This window comes from Ornithorhynchus anatinus, chromosome 14 (genome assembly GCF_004115215.2).
Source record: "Ornithorhynchus anatinus isolate Pmale09 chromosome 14, mOrnAna1.pri.v4, whole genome shotgun sequence".
NCBI lineage: Eukaryota > Metazoa > Chordata > Mammalia > Monotremata > Ornithorhynchidae > Ornithorhynchus > Ornithorhynchus anatinus.
In genome coordinates, this window is record NC_041741.1 from 24,267,877 (window position 1) to 24,294,774 (window position 26,898).

The 26,898-nt window shown below is 41.4% G+C and overlaps 1 protein-coding gene across 7 annotated transcripts in view; it reads left to right on the forward strand.

Annotated features, from left to right (window-relative positions):
- The window catches only part of NAV3 (neuron navigator 3), a 617,057-nt gene that overhangs the window by 365,333 nt on the left and 224,826 nt on the right, over positions 1-26,898 (forward strand). For all 7 annotated transcript variants that reach the window (XM_039914053.1, XM_029078987.2, XM_029078989.2 and 4 more), the window contains 2 exons: positions 11,206-11,274; positions 16,604-16,743. In XM_039914053.1, the coding sequence (XP_039769987.1) occupies positions 11,206-11,274; positions 16,604-16,743 (209 nt within the window). The remainder of the gene's footprint in view (positions 1-11,205; positions 11,275-16,603; positions 16,744-26,898) is intronic.

The window sequence follows — 26,898 nt, forward strand, 5'->3', positions numbered from 1 at the left end:
CTTTTCTGTGCCTTAGTTACCTCATCTTTAAAATGGGGATTAAAACTGCGAGCGCTAAGTGGGACAAGGATTATATCCAACCCCAATTATCTTGTATCTTTCCCAGCATTTAGTACAGAGCCTAACACATAGTAACTGCTTAAAAATACCAGAATAGAGACAATAATATCCACCTCTCCCTACTTTACAGGGATATAGAGAAGGCTAAATGAAATAATATATCTGAAAATTTTTTTAATTCAGAAGAAAAGATGTGATGCAACTCTATTCCTCCTGCTTAGACTGTGAGCCCCATGTGGGACTGGGACTGGGGCTGATCTGGTTATCTTGTACCTCCTCGTAGCGCTTAGCACATAGTATTTATTAAGTGCTTGTTGTGTGCATAATACTCTACTATGCACTTAGGAGGGTATAATACAGTAGATGTGGCAGACAAAATAATAGTAATAATAATAACTAGGATTTGTTAAGCATTTACTCTGTGCCAGGCACTGTACTAAGCACTGGGGTAGAATCCAGCAAATCGGGTTGGTTCCACATGGGGATCACAGTCTCGATCTCCATTTTACAGATGATAATAATAATGATGACATTTGTTAAGACTTTTCTATGTGCCAAGCACTGAGGGAACCGAGGCCCAGAGAAGTGAAGTGATTTGCCGGAAGTCATCCCAGCCAACTACGAGCTTTGGTCTAGAATAAACACCTATATGGTTGAGGGTATCCAAAGCCCCCACAGCTGCAGAAGCCTATCCTTGAGAAACTTGGATTAGATCCACTTCCGTCTTGCCCTCCCTGTCATTCTTCTCCTTATAAAACACCCACTATAAGAAGACATTTATAGCTTCTAGCAATAAATCCTTTTCTCACCCAGTGCCAAATGGTAAGCTATATTGAGAGATCTGTAAGGACAAAGCAATGATCACAGATTACCACCAGTGCCTAACCCCAACGTATAGTTTAGGACCCACAAAATGACTTCATAAGATGACTTTTTGTTGATCGTGGGTGGGGGCTCACTCTCCACAATTATGGCTGAGAGCACAAGTTCTCGTTTTTCAACCGGAGGTTCTGGCTCAATATTAGAATGAATTTATAGCGCATATGGTACCCAATGCTATTTTAATCCATCTTTCCATTTGAGATACAGAAAGATCATCGGATCTATTTTAGATCCTCCTATTTATTGGTCACCAAGGATACCTGGAATTTGTTAAAGGGTTATTCATCTCTCAGAGGTATATTTTAGGGACCCATAACAAAACAAAAAAAAAAGGTTGTCTCCAAATGTACTTCTTTATGAGTTGGATGGATTTTAGAAAATTGTATATTTTAAAAGCAGATTTCATCTACAATTTATATTATGAATGTTTAGACTGTAACTAGCCTCATTTTTCTTTGGGGCCAGTCATCTTCTATCCCTGAGTTTAGTTACGGAAACTAATAAATCTCTTGCAAGACCACATACCTACTACAGATTATGCTTTCTTTCAGTATCCCAGCTCAAGCATTGAAGTGTACATTGCTTTTAATAGGGTATTTCCAGTGGCATGTTCTTATTGAGCAACACTAAATTTCCAAGTAGTTGTTTTACTGAAATCTACAATCGAGGCGGGAAATTTGCTTTGCAATTAAATGGAGGTTTCAGTTTTGTTTTGTTTGTCACCATGCACTGATGAGACCATGTGATATTTTGATTTGTTTAGAAAGTTATTTGATTTCCATTGAGTGAATAAGTGAAAGGGTGAGGTATCGCTAGGTTCCTTTCTGAAGTTCTAGGTAATGCACTGATTCCTTGTCTAAGCCCCAAATGTAGAGACAGGGGGAAGTCAGGGATTTTCGAATCCTGGAAACTACTTGCTTGTTATTATCTTCTCTCAAAAGGGCAAAATAAATTGCACAGACGTCGGTCAATTGATCATATTTATTGAGCACTTACAGTACAGAGCACAGTATTAAGGGCTCAGGAGAGTGAAGTACAACAGAGTTGGCAGACACATTCCCTGCCCAAAATGTGCTTATAGTCTAGGGAACAGCCAAAACAAATGCAACATAATCTTGAGGTTGGTCCAAAATGCGATAGCCCAGTAGGTGGTTGCCAGAGTAGCCAATTTCAAAGCTTTTGTCATCTTCTCTGCCCTCATAATCTAGCTGTTCATCAGAATTTTTGCTGAGCCCTTTTACCGACTATGACTTCTTAGGCAGTTCATCAGTTAGAAGTCTTTATCACTGATATAATCCTAGAAGAGACTGCCCTGTCTCTAGATATTTTAAGCTTCCACACTATGGAGAGGTGTGGGTCAGATTATGGAGAGGAAAGTAAATAATACTTTCCCTCTAAGGGTAAAAATAGCAGTAATAATATTTACCAAGTGTTTACTGGTTGTAGAACACTATACTAAGCACTGAGAAAGAATATGCGAGTAGGAATAACAATAATAATAATGATGATGGTATTTGTTAAGCGCTTACTAATGCCAAGCACTGTTCTAAGCACTGGGGTAGGTACAAGGTAATCAGGTAGTTCCACATGGGGCTCTGTCTTCAGACACAGACCTTGTCCCTGTTGAGGTTCACAATCTACAGAGGGGCTTTTAATCTATGAATCTAGCAGCTTCATCAGTGAGATTATCTCCTAATTGGATAAGTAAACAGTGCTATTCCAATACCAGAATGGAAACCTGGCCAGAGTTCACTATATTATCTGCTTCTAATAGTCCTTCCTGAAGATACAAAGGGACTCTAAGGACAACCTATATGTCGTCCATTGGGCAGACCATTGGCATTTTGATTAACCCCTGCTTCCTATTTCTGAAGGATAACAAGTCCTCCTCTATGCTATCTGTGTTCAGACTCATTTCTGCTCTGTCTAAAAGTGTAAATTGGTAGGTGTAATATAAAGGAAGACCTAGTGGGTATCTGGGGATCTACTATTTGTGAAATTGATCTTGGATTTATAGAGAAATGATGAACATCTAGTTTCCCACAAAGGATTTGTGATTAATGGTTTTCTTCCATTAAAGGGGAGATTTAAGATGCAAAATACAAATGTGCATCATGAACTTCAACAGACTTGAAAGTGCAAGGATCCCTTCAGTAACTGGTTATTTGCTTCCTTGTTTATTCATTTTTATTTAATACATAGTATGTATGGTACTTTGTAAAAATTAAGAAATCCATTTTTCTTCATTTCTTTTTCCGAATGGGTGTAAATGTCCCTAATTCTCAAGCAATTTTGTATGAAATTATTGCTGCCAAACTCCATTTAGGCCTCTTGACTAATTAAAATGATTGGTACATTTCAAAATTAAGTACTAAGTCAAAAGTCTTGAAAAAAGAGTCAAGAGCTGCTCATCACAAAAAGCAAATCATTAAAGAACATTTTATACTGGGATAGAAAGGCACATGTTTGCGCTTTTATTCCGTAAAACTTTGTAGTTATCAGAATAGCAGATTGTACATTTGACAGTAAATTTCTAATATACACCCAGTTGTCCTAAAATGCAAGGTATGTTTTCTCAAAACTCCTCCAAGAACAACATGCACCACGAGCCCACTGTTGTCTAGCATGAAGTCCAAGGTCACTAGCCATTTCTTTTGAAACCATGATACTCCCTGTCTTAACAGGCTCACATCATTGCATGAAAGTTTCCTAATATCCTAATGACCTAATAACCAAAACATGTAGTGTAAACACGCATTCTGGTCTAACTAGATGTCCTTGTCTTGATTTCTAAAATGCCTTATTTCTTTTCTCTAAATTCTGTCTTTCCCACATCTCTGTTTCGCAATTTAAGCACTGACCAAAAGAACATGTCAGAGTTTCTCAGAGCAACTGCTTATGGATTCAGATGACTAAAAGGCACCTTGAGAGCAACTTGTTGAATAAATAAATGTCAAAGAACAAAACCCCCCAAAACCCTCAGACAGCTTCCTTTGTTTTCATGTTAAAAAAAAAAAGGCCATAAGAACATATTGGACTTATCGTGTTTTTGCTACCTAATAGCAAAGCACAATTCTAGCTCAAAAATATTTGTTTGAAACTGGCATTTTCTGCTGAATGATGGGAGCCCTAAATATAAAAGCTGTCTTCACTGGCCCATATTCTGACAGTGACCCATTACCTCTTAGTCTCTGATCAAAAAGCGTAGTATTATAAATCCCTTGCCAAATATAGATGACACTCAATCAACCCTTGGCCAACTTCTTTCCTCTACAGCAATAACCTGGAGATGCTTAATCATGTAGTAAACACAATGTCTTTATGTTGTAATAGTCATTTATAAAAGAATGTCCCAGTAGGTCCTCTGTAATATGTCATTTCCTTATGTAGCATTACATAAGGGCACAGTGCTCTTCTTTATTTTCAAAGACAAAGCTAATAGTAGGTCCTCAATAAATGCCATGGATTGATTGATTTACTGCTAGCGAGGTCTCATCCACGAAGAGAGATGAGGCTGAAAAGTCAGAAGTGCAAATGACAATATATTTCACTATGTATGGGCATAAAGATAGTCCCTTATTTTATTGACGCTATTTTCAGTGCTTGCCACTATTTTCAAATGGACTTTTTAGCAGCATGATTCACTTGAACATTCTGCTTGAAAGGACATGCTCTCGCTTAATAATTATGGTATTTGTTAAGCACTTACTATTTGCCAAGCACTGTTCTAAGCCCTAGAGTAGATACAAGGTAATCAAGTTGTCCCACATGGGGCTCACAGTCTTATTTCCCAGTTTACAGATGAGGTAACTGAGGCACAGAGAAGCTAAGTGACTTCCCTGAGGTCACACAGCAGAGAAGTGGTGGAGCCAGGATTAGAACCCACATCCTCTGACTCCTCAGTCCTTGCTCTTGTCTGTGCTGCTTCCTCTCTTCTTTTGCTACAAATCAGACTGGTCCATCGACTCCTGTTTTCTTCCAACTATTCACTGCTACTCAGGGAACTTTTCTAACTCAATATGCTATCATCACCACTGAAAATTTCTGTATGCTTTCACTAAAGTCTGGAGACACACATAACAAAAGACATGGAGATCGTTATACACTGCTTTACAGTCAGCTAGTATAATGGCATGATTCATTCATTCATTAGTATTTATTGAGCACTTACTATGTTCAGAGCGCTGTATTAAGCGCTTGAAATGTACAAATCAGTAACAGATACAGTCCCTGCCCTTTGACAGGCTTACAGTCTAATTGGGGGAGACAAACAGACAAGAAAAATGGCAATAAATAGAATCAAGGGGAAGAACATCTCATTAAAACAATAGCAAATAAATAGAATCAGGGTGATGTACATCTCATTAACAAAATAAATAGGGTAATGAAGATATATACAGTTGAGCAGACAAGTACAGTGCTGAGGGGGTGGGATGGGAGAGGGGGAGGAGTAGAGGGAAAAGGGGGAGAAGAGGGTTTAGCTATGGAGAGATGAAGGGGGGGTAGAGGGAGCAGAGGGAAAAGGGGAGCTCAGTCTGGGAAGGCCTCTTGGAGGAGGAGAGCTTTTAAGTAGGGTTTTGAAGAGAGGAAGAGAATTAGTTTGGCGGAGGTGAGGAGGGAGGGCATTCCAGGACCGCGGGAGGACGTGGCTCAGGGGTCGACGGCGGGATAGGCGAGAACGGGGGACGGTGAGGAGGTGGGCGGCAGAGGAGCGGAGGGTGCAGGGTGGTCAGTAGAAAGAGAAGGGAGGAGAGGTAGAAAGGAGCAAGGTGATGGAGAGCCTTAAAGCCTAGAGTGAGAAGTTTTTGTTTTGTGTGGAGGTTGATAGGCAACTACTGGAGGATTTTAAGGAGGGGAGTGACATGCCCAGAGCGTTTCTGCAGGAAGATGAGCTGGGCAGCGGAGTGAAGAATAGACTGGAGCGGGACGAGAGAGGAGGAAGGGAGATCAGAGAGAAGGTTGACACAGTAGTCTAGCCGGGATATTATGAGAGCCCGTAGCAGTAAGGTAGCCGTTTGGGTGGAGAGGAAAGGGTGGATCTTGGCGATATTATAAAAGTGAGACCGGCAGGTTTTGGTAACGAATTGGATGTGTGAGGTGAACGAGAGAGCTGAGTCAAAGATGACACCGAGGTTGCGGGCCTGAGAGACGGGAAGGATGGTCATACCATCCACAGTGATAGGTAAGTCAGGGAGAGGACCGGGCTTGGGAGGGAAGATGAGGAGCTCAGTTTTGATAATACACCAGAAGACACCCTACACTGAGATGTCAGTCCATATCTGAGAAATCCAATAATAACAATGAAATAATAATTGTGGTATTTGTTAAGCACTTACTATGTGCCATGCACTATACTAAGCACTGCGGTGGATACAAGCAAATCGGGTTGGACACAATCCCTGTCCCATGTGGAGCTCATAGTCACAATCCCCATTTTACAGATGAGGTAACTGAGGCCCAGAGAAGTGAAGTGACATGCCCGTGGTCACACAGCAGACAAGTGACCAGGATTAGAACCCATGAAATTCTGACTCCAGGCCTGTGCTCTATCCACTATGTCCTGCTGCTTCCTCTATTACATTATTACAGTTATATTATAGTTTATTCATTTCATTTGGTTCTGCATCTTGAACAACAAAGTGCAAGAATGCAGGGGACTGATAGATGGATTGCACTGACCACTCTGAATCAAGGTCTAAAAGCTGCTGGAATGTTACAACTTCGATCTATTGGGGAGACCAGAATCTAACAAGACGAAATGCAGTGGATAGAGCACAGACCTGAGAGAAGATCATGGGTTCTAATCCTGACTCTGCCACTTGTCTGCTGGGTGACCTTGAGAAAGTCGCTTCACGTCTCTGTGACTCAGTCACCTCATCTGTAAAATGGGGATTGAGACTGTGAGCCCTGTGTGACAGGGACTGTGTCTAACCTGATTTGCTTGTATCCACTCCAGCAATTAGTACGGTGCTTGGCACATAGTAAGTGCTTAACAAATACCACAGTTATTAAAATTATTATTATTAGCTAATTGAGGAGGTTTAGAGCAGTGCTAGGAACCACACTCAACATCAAGCAACAAGCCAAAATCCTCATCACAGTCAGATTCATCTTAGTATAGCTTCACTGAAGGAAGCAGGTAAGAAAATCTGACAACATACTTACAACAAATACACAGTGGTGTATAAGCATCTATGTGGCAGGGCGGGCAAAAAGACAACATACAACATATATGCAACAACATAAAAACATCTATGACATAGGGAGAGCAAAACACAATTTTAAATAGATGGTAATGTTCACTGTAAAATCTAGTGCTAGAAATGAATGAAGTAATGATTCCTTCAAAATTACTTTTTTTTTTTAGAAATTCAAGAGTTGTACTTTCATTTATATACAAAAATACAAATTATATGGGAGGGTTTTAGCCAGCTTGCAGCATGGCTTAATAGAAAAAGCATGGGCTTGGGAGCCAGAGGTCACAGGTTCTAATTCCACCTCTGCCACTTGTCGGCTGTGTGGCCTTGGATGAGCCACTTAACTTCTCTGTGCCTCAGTTACCTCATCTGTAAAATGGGGACGAAGACACCAGCCCCACATGGGACAACCTGATTTGCTTGTATCTACCCCAATGCTTAGAACAGTGTTTGGCACATAGTAAGCACTTAACAAATACCAACATTATTATTATTATTATTGTTCAGCTTTAAAATCCTTTCTTTTTTTTTTCCTCTTTTTTATCTTCACTTTTTGAACAGTTAATCTCTCCATTTTGAAGAGAGTTTGAGAGGGAGGTAAAATATATTAAATGGTTACAAGCGAAGGAGAAGACATTATTAAAGGAACTGTTCAACTTGTAAGTTGAACAGTTTAAGAAAGTACTTTGAGTGCTTCAAAAAGATAAATAAGTACTCTAGAAAAGATGTGAGACTATCTACTAACAATAAGCACAACTGTGCTGTATCCCTTGGGCAGTGGCTGAATCAATCAATCAGTGGTATTTGTTGAGAATTTACTATATATAGAGCACTGTACTAAGCGCTTCTAAAAGTAGAACAGAGTCGGTAGACATCGCCTTGATTCCATTTATTTGCTATTGTTTTAATGAGTTGTTCATCCCCTTGATTCTCTTTATTGCTATTGTTCTTGTCTGTCCGTCTCCCCCAATTAAACTGTGAGCCTGTCAAAGGGCAGGGACTGTCTCTATCTGTTACCGATTTGTACTTTCCAAGTGCTTAGTACAGTGCTCTGCACATAGTAAGCGCTCAATAAATACTATTGAATGATTGAATATTCCCTACCTGCAAGGAGCTCACAGGCTAGAGGGAGTGGCTGAATGTCATGTATAGGCAACCCTAAAGGAAAGAAAATGTTTATATTCTCCTGATCAATAACATCACCCTCAGCACAGCTTGAAATATTCTTAAATGCGCTGCATAGTATCAGTTCTGTGCCCAGTATTTTCAGAATTAAAACTTTCTGGATGATTTCCATAGTGCATCAGGATAGATAATTGTACCGGCAGTTCCCATCTGCAGGAAAGGTCTTCTCTGCCCATAATAATAGCACGGGACCAGTAGAAATAAACACATGCGTTTATATTAAAACTCGGTTATAAAGTTCTGTCAGTCTGGCTCCTGCTGGGTATCCAGCTTCAGATGAGCTCCATCTTTTGGTTTTATGTACTGAACACATCCTAAGGGGCTTCCTCCCTCTCGTTTTTCCAATCCAAGCTAAAAATCAATTTCTATTACATTTCAGTCTAGCCAGCAGAGTGAGCAGACTATTTTATTTGCCACTGGGTCTCAGTTAATCATTCTCTTCTGCCCCCTTTCCTCTTGCTAGAATAAAGCACATGCTATACATCAATCCAGTCTTCACCAAACTGGTAACCAAAGGCATTTAACTTTCTTCACCATGTTCACATTCAAGTCTGTCCATTTTAGGAAATTAGCTTCCATGGGCTTCTTTACTCCAGACAATGTTAATCCACATCGGTTGCCTTGGGGCTTTCTGTTCATACTGTTTTGACTACAGTATCCTAAAAACGGCAGATAAGTAAGGTCTAAAGATAGGAAACTCAGAGAGTGATTCTATCTTTGTTGTGATCAAGAATGTTTTCCTTCTGTCATGGATGCTAAGGATAATTGTGTAGGCTGTGGGAGGGAAACAAAAGTGTGTATCTGTAAGTGGGTGTTTTCTTTATCCATTTAGTTGCCACTGAAGTTAAAGATGAAGCAATCAATTCTGTTTCTGAGACAAATATTTAAGTGTTGTATCAGGTTTCCATCACTCTCCCTCCTCATTTTCCCTCCTCTAAGATGGAAATGGAGGCTGGGCAGAAAGTAACGTGCCCAAGATTAATGAAAAAACAAGTTGGATGCACAACCAGAGACAAACACTTCCAAATTTCAATCTATTGCTGGGACCAAGCACCTGCAGACATGAACTGCAGAACAGAAAAAAAGAAGAGGGAATATCTCTAAAGGATTCCAGACTGTTTTATGGCTGCATATGATTACATTTGGAATCAAAGAAAACACTCCCAGGTTCACTCTTGGGATGTAAATGGTCTCAGAAAGATTTTCATTCATCCAACTTTTCTCTTAGTCATGAGAGCTCAAAAACTTCTCAGACTCCTCATTTGTCTGAAAATCCCCAGAATTATTCCCTTTGCTTTTCCCCCATGACTCACTAGATTTGCCCCTCTTACTGTCGCCAGACTTTTGATTAAGCTAGGAGAGGGTTTGGAGATTCTCTTCTCTCCTTGGATAATTTCCATAAGTGTGACAACTCTGTAATTTTCTTCCTTTTTCTTGTGTAAAAACAATGCATCTCAGATTAGACTACAGTGGTTATTTGTTGTTTTACTAGTACTTAAGCACTTAAAAGCTCTGTACTGAGCACCATGGTAATTACAAGATAATTAGGTGGGATTCAGTCCCTGTCCTATAGGGGGCTCACAGTCTAAGTAGAAGGGAATAGTGTAGGGGAGGAGGGATCTATTGGCTTTAATATGTTTTTTGAACAGTGCATGCTTCATGCAAAGTTTGATCATGGTAACAACGTAAGAAATATAGAGTAGAACCACCTAGCCATAACCTTTCCAGTCTCTAATCTGTAGAACCCAGAGTTCACCCTTTCTCCTGGGTCTTTCTCTGGTCAGTCCTCTTCAGTGTTTTTTTTAATCATTTTATCATTTACCAGCAGCTCAGAAGGAGATTCCTACTTCGTTAGCATCAGGGCTGAAGGAAGATTAGAATAGTTCATTCCAAAGCCTAAAAATCTATCTTTTTCTTTGATTTATATTCACTTTCAAAATCTCCTGCTGGCTTTTTCTCTGACTGGAGTCTCTTCTGATTATCCAGGGAAAAAAAATATTTGCTACCTGTTATAATTTCCCCTTTATGGATTGGTGTTCTTCTGTTCTTCTTCCATTTCCTCTTTTATATGAGGGTTGGCTGTACCTAGAAATAAGATTTTTTTCCCCCAGGATTTTCTATGGCTCACTTTACAGAATTCTCTTAAATTCGATATATTTTTTTCTCTATGTTCTGACACAATGCTGTGAGAACTGACCCCACATCTCCCTTTGAAATTATTCTTAATCAATATCTGGGTTCCTTCTTCCCGAAGATCTGATCAATATCTGTTCCTATAACTTCTTCCCACACTCAATGTGGCAAGTCAAATGTGGGGTGAAATCAAATTTATGACACTGAGGCATAATTGTGATATGGTGCCAACTAGAGGTATTAAAGATTAATTGTATGGTTGACAAGACTGGTTGGGAAACTGGTGATTTTTTTTTCCTCTTCTATAGTAGAAAAGGCATTTTATCAGACAGGAGAATTAGAGAGCTAGCCCTGCCATTGAAATATGATTTTGGAAATTCTGAAGGTTGGGAGTGATCACAGTTTCAGTCCTTCTGAAACCACAAGATGTAAAAACTTTGTGAGGCAGCTATACTTTTCTACAAAATTATCACCAGAACAGGGCAAATCTTTGGTGCTCAAAAGTTAGCATTCCTGCTGTCCATGAAATAGAATAGAAGAACATTTAAATGTAAGTAGAGCTAACCCTAATCCCCTGCAGTATTTCATAGCCATAATGTGTACATTGCATTAACTCATAACTTTCAAATTAATTTGTTTTTACATATTCTCAGATTGCATTACATTAACCCTTTTTTTCTTATGTGTTGTCTTCTGTGCATGTCCAAAGATTCTCTTTAATTCATTGTTTCTCTTTCTCCTCATACAGTCTGACAGCCAGATATGCAACTCAGTCTAATCACAGTGGGATTTCAACCAGTCAAAAAAAGACTACTAGGTCAGTTAATATCTCTAATTTATTGCTTGTTAGTGAAATTCAAGTGAATGCCTAATGGTGTCTTGTGCTGTGACCCTAAGAAAGCATTCAATAACGTGTAGTAACTCTCTCCTTAGGCCCCCTGTTCCTCCCCCTCCCCCATCTCTCACCCCCAATGATCTGGCCACCTATTTCCTCACGAAAATCAACACGATCAGGTCTGAGCTCCCCAAAGTCACCCCTTCGCCTCTCCCCTCCCCCCCACCGACCCCCTCCCCTACTTTCCCATCCTTCCCTGCAGTATCCTCAGAGGAGATCTCCTCCCTCCTCGCAAGTGCCACCCCCTCCACCTGCGCCTCGGACCCCATTCCCTCTCACCTTCTTAAAACCATCGCCCCTGCCCTCCTCCCTTCCTTAACTTCTATTTTTAACCACTCAATCTCCAAGGGCTCCTTCCCCTCTGCCTTCAAACATGCCCACGTCTCCCCCATCCTAAAAAAACTCGCTCTTGACCCCACTTCCCCCTCCAGTTATCGTCCTATCTCCCTACTACCCTTCCTTTCCAAAATCCTAGAACGAGTCGTCTACAATCGATGCCTAGAATTCCTTAACTCCCATTCTCTCCTAGACCCCCTCCAATCTGGCTTCCGTCCCCTCCACTCTACCGAGACTGCTCTCTCTAAGGTCACCCATGACCTCCTTCTTGCCAAATCCAATGGCTCCTACTCCATTCTGATCCTCCTTGACCTCTCTGCTGCCTTTGACACTGTCGACCATCCCCTCCTCCTCCATACCTTATCTCACCTTGGCTTCACGGACTCTGTCCTCTCCTGGTTCTCCTCTTACCTCTCTGGCCGATCATTCTCGGTCTCCTATGCTGGAGCCTCCTCCCCCTCCCATCCTTTAACTGTTGGAGTTCCTCAAGGGTCAGTTCTTGGCCCTCTTCTGTTCTCCATTTACACTCACTCCCTCGGTGAACTCATCCGCTCTCACGGCTTTGACTACCATCTCTACGCAGATGACACGCAGATCTACATCTCCGCCCCTGTCCTGTCCCCCTCCCTTCAGGCTCGCATCTCCTCCTGCCTCCGGGACGTCTCCACCTGGATGTCGGCCCGCCACCTAAAACTCAACATGAGCAAGACTGAGCTCCTCATCTTCCCTCCCAAACCCGGTCCTCTCCCAGACTTCTCTATCACCGTGGATGGCACGACCATCCTTCCCGTCCCGCAGGCCCACAATCTTGGTGTCATCCTTGACTCGTCCCTCTCGTTCACCCCACACATCCTATCCATTACCAAGACCTGCCGGTTTCACCTCTACAATATCGCCAAGATCCGCCCTTTCCTCTCCACCCAAACGGCTACCTTACTATTACGGGCTCTCGTTATATCCCGGCTAGACTACTGTGTCAGCCTTCTCTCTGACCTCCCTTCCTCCTCTCTCGCCCCGCTCCGGTCTATTCTTCACTCCGCTGCCCGGCTCATCTTCCTGCAGAAACGATCTGGGCATGTCACTCCCCTTCTTAAACAACTCCAGTGGTTGCCTATCGACCTCCGCTCCAAACAAAAACTCCTCACTCTAGGCTTCAAGGCTCTCCATCACCTTGCCCCTTCCTACCTCTCCTCCCTTCTCTCTTTCTACCGCCCACCCCACACGCTCCGCTCCTCTGCTGCTCACCTCCTCATCGTCCCTCGGTCTCGCCTATCCCGCCGTCGACCCCTGGGTCATGTCCTCCCGCGGTCCTGGAACGCCCTCCCTCCTCACCTCCGCCAAACTGATTCTCTTTCCCTCTTCAAAACCCTACTTAAAAATCACCTCCTCCAAGAGGCGTTCCCAGACTGAGCTCCTCTTCCCCCTCTACTCCCTCTGCCATCCCCCCTTTACCTCTCCGCAGCTAAAGCCTCATTTTCCCCTTTTCCCTCTGCTCCTCCACCTCTCCCTTCCCATCCCCACAGCACTGTACTTGTCCGCTCAACTGTATATATTTTCGTTACCCTATTTATTTTGTTAATGAATTGTACATCACCTTGATTCTATTTAGTTGCCATTGTTTTTACGAGATGTTCTTCCCCTTGACGCTGTTTAGTGCCATTGTTCTCGTCTGTCCGTCTCCCCCGATTAGACTGTAAGCCCGTCAAACGGCAGGGACTGTCTCTATCTGTTGCCGACTTGTTCATCCCAAGCGCTTAGTACAGTGCTCTGCACATAGTAAGCGCTCAATAAATACTATTGAATGAATGAATGAATGAATAGTAATTCTGAGTGAACAGTATGAATCTCTGCACTCTTCCACGACAAGCTTTACCCCCCCATGTCTGGCTGCTGCAGGTTGGTACACTCAGCTGCTTTGGGGATTCTCCTTATTCACTATTTAAGCATAACCATCGGAGTTTTATTGATTCACCTTCTACCTGTAAAGATCTGGGTTCCAGTTCTCCCTTGCAAATGTATTTCACCATCCACAAAACATGAAAGATTGTGATCTTTTCTCCAAATAGGCACCATTCAAGGGTCAACAAGTGTTGTCCAAGGCAGGCCTCAGCATTTTTGATAAGGTGTGGACAAATTCTCTCTTCTCTGTGTCCGCCCCTGACAAGTCAATATGAGTATGAGTGCTAGCATTATTAGGAACTATAAGAAAAGTGATGGAGATGATGAAAGTGTACATTTTTTCCTATGTGTATATTTGAAGTTGCCCACAACTTCAATCAATTACTGTGCTGTTTTCCATGCAGCGTGAGGTATCAAAATTGTGTTAATCAATAGTCAATATACCAAATTGCTGAGTGTTCAGTGATGAATTTGAACAATATTGTGATAGGAAAACACATTTGCTTTGCTCCTAGGCTGCTTGGTGGACCACCTATAAAAAAAAAATAAATCTCCAAAAAGATTCATTATTCAACACATCCACATATCAAAATAGCAAATGCATTGGCTAAATTTTTTAACTCAAGGACAGTGTTGCTGGGTCATATTCAGAGGGATGTGACTTTTTCCTTACATCTTTTGGCATGTTTATGAGTTTTTCTACTTAATTAAAGTAATTCCCCAAAGAGCAATTGGAAATGAAATTCAATTAGTAATTACAGACAAGGAATTCAGTTGAAGAGAGGTTTGAGCAGTGACCTATCTTGCATAATGCACTTTTACTGCCCATTCTGTGATGTATGCATGTAAAATAAATGCTTAAGTATTTTGTTATAATAAATCATGCACTCATTTCTTCACTGCTGTCATTACTTTTCATTACTTTGGATGAGTGGCCTCAGAGTTCAGACTGCCAAATTAGCGTAATGAGAACAAGCAAATGGATTTTTAAGTTTCTTTTAGAGAGACAGTAGAAGATCACTAACCCCCACGGGTCACAATAATTTAGAACACAATCAGTTGCAAAATGGTGTCAAATCCACTGTGGTTTCACTGGAATTCACTGGAAAGACTGAGAAAGATTGGCTGGAATTAGTTATGATTAAATGTATGGACTCAATCTCTGAGCTATACAATGAAAAGTTGCTGGTCATTAAAATGGTCAAAAATTGCTACAGGTTAAACCTCCTGAAACACCGAATTGTTTTTACCAAGTCAAGGATTTCAGTCTTCTTCATGGCTGAAATTATTTCATTTACTCAGGTGTGCATTCATTGTGTAAGAAGCATGATGGTTAGGAAACTGCTTGACATTCTTAAATGCTTTGAACATTTTTTTCAATAAAAACAAGTGAAGTGATGTTGGAAAAATACTTTGGAGAGTTGAGGATTTTATTCCTGGGATTGTACTTTGAGCATTGATAAAGAACATGTGTAAGACCTTAGCTCCTTGGAGGGCAAGAATCATGTCCACTAAACCTACTGTAATCTCTCAAGTGCTTGGCCCGTGCTCAATACAGTCCATTAATTAATTGATCTTAGTTATGAAGTGTTGTAGTGGAGAGCTATTAAGATGCAAATCAGTCTTCAGATATAGAGAATTCATTAACATTTAGATTCCAGATTTTTTCAGCCCAGGGCAAATTGTTTCCCAGTAGCTTTCAGATGTTGGAAGCACATACTGAAACAAGGGGTGAGTAATATTAATATTATAGCATTTGTTAAGTGCTTACAATGTGTCAAGCACTGGGACAGATACAAGTTAATCAAGTTGGGCAAAGACCCTGTCCCACATGGGGCTCACAGTCTAAGTTGGAGGAAGAATTGATATTGAATCCCCATTTTACAGTTGAGGAAACTGAGGCCAAGATAAGTTAAGTCACACAGCGAGTCATTGACAGAGTCAGAATTAGAACCCAGGCCCTCTCACTCCACTAGGCCATGCTGCTTCTCGTGAAACTGATTATGTAATATAATCACTCTTTACCTGGTTTTATAGCCCTACAATAAACCAGGGACCCTAACCAATTCTGCTAGGATGTGGATTTAATCATGATGGTCTGATAGATATTTTGGTTACATGACAATGGGAGATGCACACTGACCAATACAGACTTGACAAGCTTTTCAAGCAATTTACTCTTTAAATTTTCAATGTGGAAGCTAGCTAAAATTGTGAGTGCACTACTCTATCATTTTAATCCATAGAAAAGCGGCATGGTCTGGTGGCAAGAGCAAAAGAACTTGCAAGTCAGAAGACATGGGTTCTAATCCTGGTTCTGTCACTTTTCTGCTGTGTGACTTTGGGCAAGTCACTTCACTTCTGTGTGCCTCAGTTACCTCATCTGTAAAATGGTGATTATGACTGTGAGCCCCACGTGGGACAACCCGATTACCTTGTATCCACTCCAGTGCATAGAACAGTTCTTGGAACGTAGTAGCACTTAACAAATACCATAATTAGTATTATTATTATCATAATTATTATTATAAGGTCCTATTGTGCAGCGATTATAATTTCCCTGATGTAATTTCTATACCAAGTTTGCTATTTTGTATCATCAATCAATGGCATTTATTGAGCGCTTACTATGTGCAGAAACTGTACTAAGTGCCTGGGATAGTACAGTGTAACTGAGTTGGTAGATACATTCCTGACCCAAAGAGAACTTTATGTTTTTAAATGTAAATTCATTATTGTAATAAAACAAATTTGTTCATGAAAAAGAATACAAATTCAAAGAAGAAAAACGTTTCATTGAAAAGTTGATGCAACAAATATTTCTATTATTTTTCTGTAACCATTTTAACTTTTTGCATTAGGCTACTTAGTTCTTTTCTTCTCTTTGAGTCCATGAGATCTGAATTGTATCATGTTTTAACTTAACTACTGGCTTCATTGTATTTTCAGATCAGAATGCCCTGATTAATATCTCTTGGTAATGAAAAATAACCTCAAGTCCATTTTACTATTCTAGGCTTCCAGGACCTTCACGGGTGCCAGCTGCCGGCAGCGGGAGTAAGATTCAAGGAGCCTCTAATTTAAATCGGAGAAGTCAAAGCTTTAATAGCATCGACAAAAACAAGCCTCCACATTATGCAAATGGAAATGAGAAAGGTAAAGCACTGAACAGTTGCATTATAACAAGGATGGCTTTACATAACCATTTTATTTTATAGAACTCAATGCAAAATATTGCCTTTGGGAATTGCTTATCCACCCGTTTGAGCTGTAAAATCAACTTTGGAGTCTCTTATATTCTCTGACCTCCACCCTTAAAACATGATTGCTCTTAAAATCCCTTTTCTCTCTTAGGAGAATCATTCAGGAAAATGCTGTCAGTTTCCAGCCCAGTTCAGTATGTTCTGAACTTTCTTATATTGAGCTATAGTGTATGTAGCAGCTACATTTTATTCTTATAACCCCCTGCCTGATTAGAATGCATTTGAAATGCAACAATTTGCAACAATTTGTTAAAACAGTTTAATCATCAGTTTCTATTTGAACAGCAAATGTACAGTGTATGTTCTTAGTAAAATATCGGAAAGTTACATATATGTGTTGAAATATTTTTCTAAATATTTTCCTTTAGGAGCATGCATGAACACAATTTTACACATGTGCTTCATAGTCTACAATAATAATAATGAAGACATTTGTTCAGTAAGGATTTAACCCAGAGTAAGCATTTGACACATAGTAAGAAGTGTTCTAAGCACAAAGGCACATAAAAGTTAATCAGATTAGACATAGTCCCTGTACCATATTTGTACAGCCTAAGTAGGAGGGAGAACAAGTATTTCATCCCCATTTTACAGTAGAGGAAACTGAGGCACAGAGAAGCTAGGTGTCTTGCTCAAGGTCACTTAGCAGGCAGGTGGCTGGTCCTCTGACTCCCAAACAGGTGTTCTTTTCCCTAGGCTATGCTGTTTCCCAAAGTATTAATAATAATAATAACAATAATGATGGTATTTGTTAAATACTTACTATGTGCCAAGTACCATTCTAAGCACTGGGGTAGATTGAGGATAATCTAGTTGTCCCACGTGGGGCTCATAGTCTTAATCCCCATTTTACAGATGAGGTAACTGAGGCACAGAGAAGTTGAGTGACTTGCCTGAGGTAACACAGCAAACAAATGGCGGAGTTGGGACTAGAACTCATAACCTCTGATTCTCAAGCCTGGGCTCTTTCCACTAAGCCATGCTGCTTCTCTATTCACTGTATATAGTATGGTATAGCATTTCCTCTGTATTACTGATTATGGAAATAACATAGACCCATAATAGCTTGAGACAAAAAGATGTTATGCTTCACCTAAGCTATATTGACCATAAAGATATGGACCTATGCTCTTGCTATGTGTTAAACACTGTTCCAAGCATTGGACAGATACAAGTTAATCAGGTCAGATATAGTCCTTGTCTTACCTGGGGCTCTCCATCCAGGTAGGAAGAAGAAAAAGCAGTGGATCCTCCTTATTCAGTTAAGAAATGTGCCAAACATGACGGTCAGTTCGTTGATGGAATTTTTAGAGTCCTTACTGGGTGAAAAGCACTATACTAAGCATTTATGCTGGCAAATTCTACAAGATTCAGTGAGTGCTCAGTGCTCACTGTACCCACCCTCCCACATTAAAGATCAAAGGGCATTGCCTCACTAGAAGAGAGATCTCGACAGGCCCAATATCATATTATGGTGATTTGCTCACCATTCACATCCTACCCTAGGCAATCAATCAGGGGAAAGTAAGCTAGAAGCAGTTTGGCCTAGTGGATAGAGCCTGGGCCTGGTTGTTAAAGGGACCTGCATTCTAATTCCAGCCCCACCACTTGTCTGCTATATGACCTATAGCTAGTGACTTCACTTCTTTGTGCCTCAGTTTCCTCATCTGTAAAGTGGGACTAAGACTCTGAGCCTCACATGGGACAGGGATTGTATCCAACCTGATTAAATTATATCTACCTCAGTGCTCAGTACAATGCCTGGCACATAATAGGGGCTGCACAAGTAATGTAAAAAGATTGTAAAGCAATGTTTTAATTGGAAGAAAATGACCAACAAAGCTTTTCCCGAAGCCTTTTATTTATTGTGGGAGTACTAGATTAGCAAGCCAAAAACCTATTGTGGCCTTATTAAGAGCTCAGGTGTTAGCAATGTCACAGGTGGGAGGAGATGGGTCCTGGGATAGGGTATTGCTTTAAAATAATTCATTCAATCACATTTATTGAGCACTTACTACGTGCAGAGCACAATATTAAGTGTTTGGGAGAGTACAATGCAACAACAAACAGACATATTCTCTGCCTACAGTGTGCTTATGGCCTGGAGCAGTGGTGACAGACATCAATGCAAATAAACTAATTGAAGATATGTACATAAGTGCTGTGGGGCTGGAAGGGGGGAAAACAAAGGGAGCTCAGGGCAATACAAAAGGGAGTGGGAGAAGAGAAAATGGGGGGCTTAGTCTGGGAAGGCCTGTTGGAGGGATGTGCCTTCAATAAGGCTTTGAAGTGGGGGAGAGTAATTGTCTGTCAGATTTGAGGAGGAAGGGCATTCCAGGCCAGAGACAGGATGTTGGTCAAGGGTCTGTGATGAGATAGGTGAGATCGAGGCACAGTGAGAAGGTGTGAAGTGTATGGGCTGAGTTGTAGAAGAAAAGTAGTGAGGTAAGGTAGGAGGGAGCAAGGTGATGCAGTGCTTTAAAGCCAATGGCGAAGAGTTTTTGTTTGATGCAGAGGTGTATTTGCAACCCCTGGAGTTTTTTGAGGAGTGAGGTGACATGTCCTGAACGTTTTTGTAGAAAAATGGTCAGGGCAGCAGAATGAAATATGGACTGGAGCAGGGAGAGACCGGAGGCTGGGTGGTCAGCGAGGAGGCTGATGCAATGATCCAGGCAGGATAGGATGAGTGATTGTATTAACATGGTAGCGGTATAGATGAAAAGGAAAGGGGGGATTTTAGCAATGTTATGACAGGATTTAGTGATGGATTAAATATGTGAGTTGAATGAAAGAGAGGAGTCAAGGATAACTCCAAGGTTACGGGCTTGTGAGTTGGGAAGGATGGTGGTGTCATCTACAGTGATGGGAAACTCGGGAAGGACAGGGTTTGGATGGGAGGATAAGGAGTTCTATTTTGGACATGTTAAATTTGAGGTGACAGGAGGACATCCAAGTAGAGATGTCTTGAAGGCAGGAGAAAATGTGAGCCTGGAGAGAGGGAGAGAAATTGAGGCTGGAGATGTAGATTTGGGTATCATCCGCATAGAGGTTGAAGTTGAAACCATGGGAGTGAATGAGTTCTCCAAGGAAGTGGGTGTAGATGGAGAATAGGAGACCCAGGGACTCACACAGTTAGGGACCCCCACAGAGGAGGAGGCCATGAAGAAATCTGAGAATGAATGACCAGAGAGGTAAGAGGAGAACCAGGGGAGGCCAGGGTCGGTGAAGCCAAGGTTAGATAACGTTTCCAGGAGAAGAGGGTGGTCTACAGTGTCGAAGGCAACTGAGAGGTCAAGGAGGATTAGGATGGAGTAGAGGCCATTGGATTTGGAAAGAAGATCATTGGTGACCTTTGAGAGGGCAGTTTCAGTGGAGTGAAAGGGATGGACGTCAGATTGGAGAGGATCAAGGAGAAAATTGGAGGAGTGGAATAATTGGCCCTTAGCTTTAATGAATGTGTGGGCAACTTTTGATTTTAGGAGAGCCAAATGTATAAATCCAGTGGAATTAGCACAGGCCAGGGACTCAGAGGACCTGGATTATAATGTCGGCTCTGCCACTTACCTGTTGACCTTGGCCAAGTCACTTCACTTCTCTGGGCTTCAGTTCTGCAAAATGGGGATTCAATACCTGTGCTCCCTCCTACTTAGAATGAGAGCTTCATCTGGGTCCTGATTAGGTTGTATCTATGCAGTGTTTAGCAAAGTGTTTGGCACATAATAAGTGCTTTACTAATACCACAATTATTATTATCATTATTATTATTATCACCCAGGAATGAAGAGTTCTTTAGCTTCAAACCCCACAATTTTGCCCAAAATAAAACCAGCGCAAAGTACAGTGACCGTGAACCATTGTCTGTCCCTGTGATTGGCTAAATACTAGAGAACAGACAATTGCTTTGATCACATAATTTCTCTTTCAAAATATCCTAAGTCTAAGACTGCCCGGCTCTGCCACTTGTCAGCTGTGTGACGTTGGGCAAGTCACTTAACTTCTCTCTGCCTTAGTTACCTCATCTGTAAAATGGAGATTAAGACTGTGAGCCCCATGAGGGACAACTTAATTCCCTTGTTTCTACCCCAGTGCTTAGAATAGTGCTCTGCACATAGTAAGCGCTTAACAAATACCAACATTATTATTATTATTACTCTGTACTCCCCTCATCCATCCATGGACCCCTGTCACAGCATATTCCAAAATTTCAAATATTCATAGTAGTTCTGCTCCCTCTTTCGTTCATTCATTCAATCGTATTTATTCAGTGCTTACTGTGTGCAGAGCACTGCGGTGAGCACTTGGGGAAATACAATACAGCAAATCCACTCTATTCTGAGATGCTAGGTGGATGGTCAAGTCCTGGGAGAGTGGCTGAGGTCACAGACCCTAAACTGGTCCAGTTCTGAGAGTGAAGAATTTTGCCCTGCTCCCTGATTTATGTAACCCCAGTCCATGGGGAGGATGTCAGGATGGATCTTGGTTGCCGTGATGGCAGGGGGCATTTCTGGAGAGGAAAACCATGGCCATGAGCTCCTGGGTAGCCAATACAACAGTACTTCCTGAGTACTTACTATGTGCCAAGCACCGTCTAAGCCCTGGGGTAGATATAAGTTAATCAGGTTGGACACAGTCCCTGTCCCACAAGGAGTTCACCCTCTGAGTCCCCATTTTACAGGTAATAATAATAATAATGTTGGTATTTTTTAAGCACTTACTATGTGCAGAGCACTGTTCTAAGCGCTGGGATAGATACAGGGTAATCAGGTTGTCCCACGTGAGGCTCACAGTTAATCCCCATTTTACAGATGAGGTAACTGAGGCCCAGAGAAGCTAAGTGACTTGCCCACAGTCACACAGCAGACAAGTGGCGGAGCTCGGATTCGAACCGATGATCTCTGACTCCCAAGCCCAGGCTCTTTCCATTGAGCCACACTGCTTCTCTGGTAAGGTAACCAAGGCCCAGAGAAGCAAAGTGACTTGCTGAAAGTCACACAGCAGACATGTAGCAGAGGCAGGATTAGAACCCAGACCCTTCTGATTCCCATGTATCCATTAAGCCACACTGCTTCTCTAATGCAATCTTTTATGGAACAATGAATAAACCTCCTACACTGATTTTAGCACAATCCCTGCAGCAAACTAGAAAGACAGTCATCAGTCAGTCAACCACATTTACTGAGTTCTAACTGTGTGCAGAACACTGTACCGAGCACATGGGAGAGTACAGTACAGCAATATAACAGACACATTCCCTGCCCAAAATGAGCTTTCAGTCCAGAGGGGGAGACAGACATTAATATAAATAAATGAAATGAGAGATATGTCTGTAAGTGTTGGGGGACTGGGAGGAGGGAAGATTAAAGGGAGCAAGTCAAGGCAGTGCAGAAGGGAGTGGGAGAAGAGGAAAGCAGAGCTGCCAGGGAAGGCCTCTTGGAGGAGGTGTGCCTTCAATAAGGTTTTGAAGGTGGGGAGATTAATTGTCTGTTGGTTATGAAGAGGGAGTATATTCCAGGACAGAGGCAGGACATTGGTGAGAGATTGGCAGAGAGATAGATGAGGTTGACACTAGAGGAGCAAAGTGTGTAGGCTGAGTTGTAGTAGGAGTGTAGCAAGGTTTTTACTGAGCAAAGACTGAGCAAAAAATGCTGTGCAAAGGAGATGGAAAAGTACAAGAGAAGCAAAGCACACTTTCCCTTCCTACAGGATTACAATTTAGTTGCAGTACTAAAATTATTTATTAAACTCCTACTGTGTGCAGAGTACTGTACTAAGCACTGGGAAAAATTATAGTCTCTAGCCCTGAGGCTCATAATCTAAGAGTAAAATGGAGAACAGGAGTTGGTGGATGAAGCAATAAAAATATCAAGATAATATCAAAGGCTAGGGAGCTGATAACGTCACTAAGAGGGAAGCAGCATGGCTCAGTGGAGAGAGCTTGGGCTTGGGAGTCAGAGGTCATGGATTCGAATCCCAGCTCTGCCACTTAGCTGTGTGACTCTGGGCAAGTCACTTAACTTCTCTGTGCCTCAGTTACCTCATCTGGAAAATGGGGATTAACTGTGAGCCTCACATGGGACAACCTGATGACCCTGTGTCTCCCCCAGTGCTTAGAACAGTGCTCTGCACATAGTAAGTGCTTAACAAATACCAACATTATTATTATTATTATGACATCTAATAAGATGGATGTGCCAAGCACTGTTCTAAGGGCTGGAGTAATCAGGTATAAGGAATAAGGTAATCAGGTTGTCTTATTTGGGGTTTACAATCTTAATCCCCATTTTACAGAAGGCAACTGAGGCACAGAGAAGTTAAGTGGCTTACCCAAGGCCACCCAGCCGACAAGTGGCGAGGTGGAATTATTATTCAGATTCCATCCTTTACTTCCTGCAAAAGTTTCCTTGAGCTGAACAGTCTGTTTTTATTTCAAAGAAGCCCGGTCCTCAAGAAAATTAATCTTCCTATCTATTTCCCCATCTGGAAGTGAGAACCTGCTCTAAAAACACTGGGAGAATTAGCCTTGTGCTTCAATTACCACAAGGTGGAGACAGATGCCACGTGAAAGACAGATATTAACTGAGAGATTCCAGTTGATTAGCTGAGCTTGTAGGTTCATAATGATTTTCAGAGGTAGGATTAGAAACTATTGCAGATTAGTAACTGCAACATTTTCTTTCATTACTGGTCATAACGATTTAACATCTGATCATTTCAGCACTTCAGCCCCCCCCAAATTGATGTCCAGGCCATGTCGCTGAATTTATTTTAAAACTCTGGGATGTGATTTTTCAAGAGTGTGGTTCAGGCAATCACTGGTATTTATTCGGGGTTAAGTGCGGAACACTGTAGGAAGCACTACTGAGAGTTCACCATAACAGAGTTGATAGGTATTTTCCGTGCTCACAAGGAGTGGAACTATGAAATCTGTTCAATAAATAGTAGCATCATGTTCAGGCCTCTGACTTTTCTTGGGAATTCAGGTGACAAAAGTATTTGCAGCCATGTAACTAAAGTGATCACCTAAAACAATATATGGAAAACAATTTTCGGTTTTGTTTTCAATAGGTGGTTGCTCAGTGGAAAGAGCACGGACTTGGGAGTCAGAGGTCATGGATTCAATCCCTGCTCTGCCACTTGTCAACTGGGTGACTATGGGCAAATCACTTAACTTCTCTGTGCCTCAGTTACCTCATCTGTAAAATGGGGATTAAGACTATGAGCCTCATGTGGGACAACCTGATTACTCTGTATCTACCCCAGTGCTTAGAACAGTGCTCTGCACATAGTGAGCACTTAACAAATACCAACATTATTATTACCCAATCCTTTTAGTTCTCAAGGAAGTGGCATATACTGATGTAATCTATTATTTTGACGATATTATTTTATTTAGGAAATTTTGAAACTATGCACTCCATTTTAGAAGTCCAGGACTCTCCTGACATGGAAATTTGGATCCTAATGAGCAACCTGCTCTATTTTTCCCTTTTTGAATGAGGACAGCTTGTTAGAGTGTGAGCTCATTGTGGGAAGGAATGTGTCTATTTGTTTTGATATTGTACTCTCCCAAGGGCTTAGTACAGTGCTTTGCACACAGTAAGTGCTCACTAAATACGATTGAATGAAAGAATGACACATCTTCCAGATCTGTGACAGTAAAGCAAAATAATAAAAATATGCAATTATTGAATTTCAGTGCCAAATAGAAGTCACATAATTAGTGAACAACTGAGTTGATCTAATTAAATGACTCACAATCCCTATGTTGTGATACAGATCAACAGCCTAGACAATTTATGTTTAACAAAAAAAGTCATCTTCTGATGTGCAGAGTTGGGGAAAAAATTTGTATTCAGATTAATAGATTAAAACTTAAATAACTTGACTGCCAGATGCATTCCATGAAAATTTCTAGACAACAATCTTCAATGGTCGAGATATTTGCTATCCTCTGGTAAGACCTACCAGGCCACCTCTAAGACTTGGATCAGTGGGAAATAATTTGAGGAGAGGGATTCAGTGCCGATGCAATAATTCTCCTTCTCAAATTGCCTTTGTCACCCTGAAAAACTTTGGTTCTAGGTCTCTCACTAGCTGATTTTCCCCATACCGGTGGTCCGGCCCCTGAAAATATGGAGTTCTCTAAAGCATAGCCTACACTGCCCTAACACCAACTTTGATAGTAATGAGCGATTTTCACATAACTAAAATCATAAGTATAGAATCCCCTAAAAAAAAAAGGAAATCAGGAAATGTAATATTGGCCCTGCCTATCTGTCTGCCTGCCATTTCGCTTGTTCAGATGCTGAAGGGGGAACGTTAGCTTTGTGGCTGTGTTTGTCGCAGTATTCCTATTTCTACAGTAACTGTAGTATTTTTTGAGAACTTACTATGTGCCAAGCACTGGTGAAATGTAAGATAATTAGGTCAGATGTACAGTCTTAGAAGGAGGGCGAGGGAAAACAGGTATTTAACCCGTTTTACAGGTGAGAAAACTGAGTCATAGAGAAGTTATCACTTGTCCAAGGTCACATAGCAGACAAGTGGAAGAGGCAGGATTAGAACCCAGGCCCTCTGACTCTCAAGCCTGTGCTGAATTAGACCATGCTGTCTCTCATGTCTCACAAACTGATACGAACATGTTTGGGAAGGAGGGCAAACAAGGTGGGGCTAAGTAGAGTGTCTTTGAAGTCTCCAGTAATGTTTTAAAGGGATTTCAGAATCCTCCCACAAACATCAAAACTGTTCTCTCCCCTCACTTATCATCATGCCCTATTGGACTCCAGCCACCCTCACCCCTCTCTTGATGCAAAAATCCACATCCTCCTCAATGTCCTCTCCAGTGAAGTCAATAATCCTGTTCCCTTGCCCCTTCATCAATCTTTAATCACCAACCCCCAACCCTAATAGTGTTTGTCTCCTCGTCTTTTTTAGAATGTAAGTTCACTGTGGGCAGGGAACGTGTCTGCCAACTCTGTTGAGAGTCAGACATTCATGGGTTCTAATTCCAGTTCCTCCACTTGTCTGCTGTGTGACCTTGGGCAAGTCACTTTACCTCTCTGGGCCTCAGTTACCTCATCTGCAAAATGGGAATTAAGACTATGAGCCCCATATGGAACAGGGTCTGTGTCCAATCCGATTTGCTTGGATCCACCCCAGCATGTAGTACAGTGCCTGCCACATAGTAAGCACTTAATAAGTACCACAAGTATTATTATTATTATTATCATTATTACTCTCCCAAGCACTTTGTATAGTATTCTGCTCATTGTAAGGGTTCAATAAATGCCACTGATAATAATGATTAAATTGTATACAGTATTGACTGAATGTTTCATCACTGTCTATCTTTAATTCCCCTAATGCACTAAGTAACTTGTTGAGAGTTCAGACTGTGTTTTCTAGACACAAATGAAGGTCGCCTTCATTTAAAAATGTTTACTTGGAGAGCATCTGCTTCTTATGCCAGGGGCTGATTTATTTCTATTGCAAAGTGTGCCTGTTTTATTAAATGTGCTTAGAGAGTCAAAAATGTTCATGATTATCGTTAGGAACATTTAACGCTAATGAACAACAGTCTATCAGCTTTAGAGACCAGATATAGACTTTGTGGATTGTAATCAGTGAGTAATTGGCTCACACCAAATAAACCATTAAGGAGAGGAATGGTTCAGAGCTGTAGAGGTATGTCACTTTGCCAGTTACTCTGTGGAGCTTGAGAATCATGTAGAAGGTAGGCATAATTACAGAGAAAGGGTAAAGACATTAGAAGACTCAAAATGGGTTAAAGCAATGCATTTTAAAATATTTTTTGTATATCTGTTGTGTGTATGTGTTGGGAGGTGGGGGGACAGTATCTCTCTCTCTCTCTGTCCTTTGTATAGTTTATGGCGTTTGTTAAGCCCTTACTATGTCTAGGCACTGTACTAAGGTTGGAGTTGATACAAGGTTGGACACTGTTCATGGGGATCACAGTCTTATTCTTCATTTTACAGATGAGAGAACTGAGACACATAAAAATTCAGGAACCCATCCAAGGTCAACCACC